Source organism: Nanorana parkeri, unplaced genomic scaffold (assembly GCF_000935625.1).
Source record: "Nanorana parkeri isolate BGI_ZX_2015 unplaced genomic scaffold, ASM93562v1 scaffold221, whole genome shotgun sequence".
In the NCBI taxonomy this organism is placed as follows: Eukaryota; Metazoa; Chordata; class Amphibia; order Anura; family Dicroglossidae; genus Nanorana; species Nanorana parkeri.
The window spans coordinates 320,712-327,414 of record NW_017306489.1 but is presented as its reverse complement, the minus strand read 5'-3'; the positions used below and the strand labels follow the sequence as shown (position 1 = coordinate 327,414).

At 43.1% G+C, this 6,703-nt stretch overlaps 1 protein-coding gene across 2 annotated transcripts in view; it reads left to right on the top strand.

Moving 5' to 3' along the window:
* FAM98C (family with sequence similarity 98 member C) overlaps nt 1-6,703 on the top strand; it is a 12,361-nt gene that overhangs the window by 4,141 nt on the left and 1,517 nt on the right. Inside the window, exons 3-7 of one of the 2 annotated variants that reach the window (XM_018556021.1) lie at nt 729-863; nt 2,879-3,063; nt 3,932-4,003; nt 4,851-4,967; nt 6,501-6,668. In XM_018556021.1, coding sequence (XP_018411523.1) covers nt 729-863; nt 2,879-3,063; nt 3,932-4,003; nt 4,851-4,967; nt 6,501-6,668 — 677 coding nt within the window. Of the gene's footprint in view, nt 1-712; nt 864-2,878; nt 3,064-3,931; nt 4,004-4,850; nt 4,968-6,500; nt 6,669-6,703 lie in introns of both variants that reach the window. The other variant, XM_018556022.1, reaches the window with a different exon arrangement.

Sequence of the window (6,703 nt, the reverse complement as noted above, 5' to 3'; positions counted from 1 at the left end):
CGCCCCCCCCCCCTCTGCTCCAGAGATCTGAGGTCTTGTAAGTCATTACATTCTATGCACAGTGTATAGATGTGAGGATGCTGAGGAACATTCCAAAGGCTTGTTGAACATTTGTTCGGGGGGGGCGGGGGTGTAATCTGACTGGACTCATTTAAGTCTAACTTTAATTTAAGTCTTATCCTCTTTGAATGTACATCAGACCACTTCAGGGACCTTTTGGGACACCCAAGTTGACAGAGAGCTGCCTCTAGAAGTTAACCCTTGTTTTTGTTATTTGCCTATCCTGGGATCCAGCACTCCAACACGTAACTTGTTCATTGTCACTTTTCTTGGGCAGCTTGTTTTCATGTAAATCTTTTTAAATTATTATTTATAGCGCCAACAGTTGGCCTGCACTTTACAATATAAGGAAGAAATTACAGTTACAATACAAGTCAATTTGGTTTGGAGGGCCCTGCCTGTGAGAGCTTAGAGTATAAATGTGCACGTGAAAATCAGAATAAACTATTTTTAATAGTGGAGATGTATAAGATACATTTTCAGATTATTGTACTAGGTGAAACAATAATGGCATAACTTTTTTTTTTTTGAAGGAACCAACCTAAAGTTTTTTTTTTTCCTTGGAGTTATTTGTGACACACATGTATGTGGGTTCTTAGCGTGAGACTGATAAATCACAGGGTATTCTTGTTTTCTTCTCTCTCTAATACAGTCCATTACCTTCCCAGGCCCGGCTGATGCAGAGACATTTCAACTGGAAATGAGCGGTGTGTTGAGCGAACTTCACTGTCCATACATATCCTTGACTACTGGAAAAGTTACCTCCAGACTATACAGCCCCTTAAATTGCCTGCAACTTCTTGGTAAGGATGTCTAATAATAGAATGTGTTTTGTCATTTCAAAGATGGTTCTGTTTGACTTAGAGTAGAACTGCAGCCACAATTCTTGGATGGGGTAAGAAACGATTAGAACTCTGTCTGGTTTTGTCTTTCTAAATAAAAAAAAAATTCCCTTCACTTCTGTCCCAAAGACACATCAGGAAGTGAATGCAAATCTCCCCAATAATGTAGAAATACCAATTTTTGATGTCAGCAGAACAAGTGTCTCCATTGCAAAATATTTCCTCTTTGGTGATGACTGTAAAATGTTAGGTTTCCTCTTACTTTCTGTTCCAGTGATGAGAATTATTGCTAATTCGTGTCCTTTCCCATCCTATAAAGTAGTCAGGCATGATGTTTTTATCTCCTTGCTGTCATCTTTATCTTGCTAAGATCCCTGTACACAAGGCAACAGTGACAGATTAAGCCATGTTAGGTGTAATATGCTTTGCGAAGAAGCACTTATGCTCACTTAGTGAGTACATGCAGGCAGCATGTGCATGTGTATACACCTTTTGCTCAATTTATTTTGATCTCTTGGACTGAGTTTGTTGGGCCAGCCATTCCAGGACAAATGAGCAGTCATTTGAAATCTGTACCAAATATAGAATATTTTCATTACCGTGGGATGATCGATTTGAAATCATTTTGTGGTCTATTTAAATCCCTTGCCAGACTGGTCGCATCCCCAACCTTTTTTCTAAGGGCCTTGAGAGCTCTTTTGATCTTGATCAATAGTAAATAGAACTCTGAACCCTGGATATTTGCGGTACAGTACATACTACCTAAGGAGGCATTGGCACCATTTTGAAGTGGTAGTAAATGTTGGGAGGTACTTGCTTTTTGCACCAGACAAATCTGCATTTTTGTTCATTTTAAATAGGAGAATAAATACTAGAGATGCACTGATAGCGTTTTTTTTGATACCGGTGCTTTCGCTGGCATGGAGCCGGCTTTCCAGGCATTCTGATTGCGCGAGAAGCTGGCTCCGTGTTGTCTAACCTGCTTGATTGGCTGGGAAGCAGGTTTCCCGGCCAATCGGCATCAGGCCGGCTTCCCAGCCAATCAGGAAGCTGGGAGGCAGGTCATTGCTGTCCGCCCAGCTTCCTGATTGCACGGAGCTGGCTCCATGTTCCCCCCTACTCTGCAGTCAGACGAAATCTTCCTCTGACCGGAAGTTCGGGTATCGGAGCATTTTCCCAAACACTCGGTATCGGCACCGATACCAATGCAAGTATCGGTGCATGCTTAATAAATACACTGAGAAATTTGTTTAATTTGCCCAAGTATATTCATTTTATCTGTAGGCAGTGTTTGAATGATATTAATCTAATGTTTTCCTGATCAAATACAGTGGTACCTCGGTTCACGAACTTAATTCGTTCCACGATTTTGGTCGCCAACCGAATCAAATTGTGATCAGACCGCGATCTCGACTATAGGGAGCCACGACCAGTGTCAGAGCAGGGGAGATGGCTGCGGTTGTGTTCGTCACCCCATGTGGAGTTCACGAACGGAAGAAAAATTTTGCCGTACTTCCTGTTCACGAACCGAATTGTTCGCGAACAGAAGCGTTCATGAACCAAGGTACCACTGTATGTTGAAAGAGTCAACAATTTCCATGGGGTCTACTTACTTTTTTACACAGCTATCTGCAAGCTGAGGGGGGATTGCCATCTTTCCCAGTTGTCACCAGAACAAGTGTCACCATTGTACGATTTTCCTCACTATTCCTGTTCTAGTGACAATTGTAAACTTTGGGATTTCCATTGCTTTTTGTTCTGGTGACGTGTCATTTGGACTCAGAGGGTGAATCTACCCAGTGAAAATGCAAATGCATCACAAACCTGACAGAGGTTCTAATCCTTCCCTACTCTCTATCCCGAAAATAAATTTTTGGCTGGTGAGTTGCAATTATGAGACTCGTATAATAAAGCTGTGATTTGTGTTTTGAAGATGTAAACTCCCCTTTTTTTTTTTTTCTCTCATTTTTCATCAGTTTTTCTAGGCACAGAGCTGGAAGCCGCAAGAATCCTAAATCTCCGCACAGTTCCCAATTCTGAGCCTACAGATCAACAAAAAGATATCCTATGTGAGCTTCAGCTGATCAGAAAAGGTTTAGAGTTACCCGAGATTTCCCCAGAAGTCCCAGTGGCTCATTTCATTAAGAAGCTGGAGGACAAGGTACTTGTATAATGAGTAAAACACAGTAACCTTTCAACAGGTTTGCAGTCATTGAATAATGATCAGAACCATGCAAATGGTTCTTTTTATGGCTCCATGGCCAACTATGAGTCTAGTGCCTCAGCTTTATAGCTCAGCCTCCTGGCTCCATAGCAGGCTAAGAGCCTATAGCCTCTACTTTATAACTCACCCTTATGGCTCCATTGCCATCTATGAGCCTTGTGCCTCAGCTTTATAGCTCAGCCTCCTGGCTCCATGGCCAGCTGCAAGTCTGGAGCCTCTGATTTATAGCTCAACCTCAATCTAACACGGAGCCATTTATCCAATTTGCACAGAGGTGTTTGAGGTATGATAGCCCATGTCTATGCAAGTAGTGGAATATCCCTGGCTTCGATAAAGCAGGCCTCGGGGAATGACAATACCACATGGACAGCTGTGCATCCAGGATGGCAGGAGATGGCATGGGCTAGAGCAGTCAATCCAACTTTGTAGAGCTCATCTGAATAAGATGTAAAACCATGTTCTTTTCTCTGAGGCTGCTTTTTATTAATAACCCCCTGCTGTGTTTTATAGGTTTTAATGAAACGGGTCAACTTTACCAAAGTGATGGAAGGATTACACTTCTAAAGCTATGTTTAAAAAAAAAAAAAAAAGTCAGCTAGCATCTAAATAGCTACTATGATGAGCACTGGATTTTTTTGAAAAAGTAAAACTATCCTAAGCATACAAACAGGAGATGGGGATGGCCAGGGGATGTTATTCACAGATCTGGTCAGGTAGTGGCTTGCATTTTCTAACCGGCAATAGAACACCCTAATTTTTTTTCCTCCTAAAGGTTGTTTTTGATAAATTTCTTTATCCTTTTTAGATAACCGCACTGTCTTCAGTTGTACCTTTGTCTCCTCCTTTGTTGAAAACAGAGTTACGACCAGAACAATGGGTAAGGAGAAGGCAAATGGTATTTTTCTCTAATACAATTTTCAGCTCCAGTATTTGCAGTTTGCAACCCTTTTTTGTTGGGCAGTCTTGCTTAACTTCATACTGTAAGTGTAAGGACTCTTCTGCAGTACAGAGCAGAGCTTCTGTCTCTACTACTACCTTTCCCAATGCTTTATTGGTGGAAATCAGGGGCTCAAATGACCCTGACAATTCTGTCACTGTAACCTGCAAGGATGTAGTTGGTGTTGCTAAGTAGGGTTTATATTAACCTAATGGAAAGTGCATCTACCCGGGGGGCCCACAATGTTTGTGTTTTTAAGATCTACTTTTCAAATGACGAGCTACATGAGATCTACCAATGGAAAAAAAACCTCCCTTGCTCTCTCTCTTCGCGCTCTCCTGGCTGTTTCTCCTTGCTCATCCACCTGGCTGTCTCTCCTTGCTCATCCACCTGGCTGTCTCTCCTCTCTCTCTCTTTCCTGCCTGTCTCTCCTGGCTCTCTCTCTCACCCCTGGTGTGCATGATCTTTCCCCAACACAGTGCATGGCAGTTGACTTGTTCACTTTGTGCTCTCTTGTCTGTGTGTCCTAAAGACTCTGCGTGCATTTCCCACATTTGTATCTGCAAATCTAAATTAGAAACAGATTAGATTGGCACTCTTTGCTGGCGAGAAGTACCAAGTGCCCAGGAATTAATGAATGAAATTTTACTTTCTAAACCAACCACTGCTCAATGTCCATACTAGTTATTCATTTGATTGAGCAACTGCCATTTTTCCTGCATGGTGCATACTTCTCGCCTATTACAGGTGAATGTGGTTCAGTGACACAATTCTACTCTTTCCGCAGGAGATACTGCAAGGGATACACTGCTCTATGCTCAGAGAGTATGAGTGTAGAATGAGGATGCTGGTCACAAGATTTGATGTCACTGTGCAATCTTTCCACTGGTCTGAGAGAGCAAAGGTCAGAGGTCATCACATCAAGTCACATCTGTTCAGCTTATGCTTGTATTTTAAAGTAAACCTGTCTCTGATCTTCAGATTAAAATAAATACTTGCCTCTCCTACTGCCTGTGCCACAGAAAGATGCTGCGCTGATCAGGAATTTTTACATGAAGTCTGCTGAAAGCACCTCCTATAGGCGTTAATCAATTTCTCATCAACAAAGTGGCATTCAGCAGCACGGCAAACAATAAAAAAGCTGGAAGCTGCGGCCCAAAAAAGACAGGCAGAGGGCAAAGGACTAGTCTCCAGTTTTTTTTTTATGTGGTCTCTCTGCAACTGATATTCCCCTATTGCTGAATTACCATGGCTCGTTTTGTCTTTGTGGTGGCAGCCATCTTGGTAGAGGCAGGGTTTTCCTTCCTCTTGTCAGAGCATCCAGCAAGAACAGTGACTAGCACTAGGGATGTACCGACATTGACTTTTTAGACCAAAAATAAAACAATTGTCCAGGCTGAAACCAAAATGTATTTATTTGAATATCGATTTTATTTTTCTTAACCATTTAAAAAAAATGTTTTTATATTTTTTTTCTTTACTGTTGGGGGGGGGGGGCCTTGGGGAAATATCAGGGCTCTAAACAAACCCCTGATATTTTCCTTGTAAAATAAAAAAGATTTAGGCTACGAGTGCTAAATCTTTTTCTGCAGCCCCTGTTATGAACTAACAGGATGCCAAGCGAGGTCGTGCGGGAGGAGAGCTCCGCCTCCTGTGACAGCTGACGGCACTCTCCTGCCGCACAGCTCTGCTTGGCATCCTGACTCGCCTGTCACCCAGTGGGGAGGAGAGAAGCCGAGATGTGGAGCGGGGCAGGGAGGAGACGGCTGTCGCAGGAGGCCAAGCGCTCCATCTGCACCACCCTGCTTGGCCTCCTGTGGAGCAGGGCATGGAGGAGACGGCTGTCAAATCTCGGCTTCTCTTCTCTCCTCGCCTCTGCCGACACATGTGGGGGAGAGCAGCGGACATCAGAGGGGACACAGACCGGCGCTCCGGTGGGGGGAAAGAAGCTAGAGATGCACTGCATTTTCGTCCACTATGGTACTGTCCGGATTTTGCCCAAAGTACCATTTTCGGACAACATTTCGGTGCATCTTTAACCAGCACTGTAGTGAAATTGGCAATTCTCACTCCAAATCTCCTCAGAGTAGCAGTCAGTGGCTGCAGTGCTTTGAATCTCTCACTGCAGTTGTACAGCTATGAGGCTGAACACATGGAATAGTGCTCTGGTATTTTTCAGCAGTTTTTAAAGCAAACTACATTTTTTTTTCAGAGTACTATTAAAGCACAATAACACATGATGGTGAACACTAGATGTTCCCTATAACATAGCATATCGTCACCTTTTTTGAATTCCGGATAATGCATTTTCATGCTCCGTGTCTGAGTCCTGCCATCTTTCTGTGTCTTCTTGCAGTGGAAAGAACAGGCTACGAGTTTTAATGCCTTCTGCAGTAGGACATGCTTGGTTGGTAATGCTCTGTCTGTTTTGACACAGGTACAAGGACCCTCTATGAATAATGTCTTCTGGCCTATCAGAAAGGCTCTTGTCACAGAGTCTGCTATAACAATCCCTCTCCTACTGGCAGTACGGGAAGATTATTCTCGCATTGTCCATACCTGCAATGCTGCGTTCTGCCAAAAAACCCGCAGCTCCATCCAGAAGGTAAACTTGAATGCTGTTTAAAATATAATTCTATA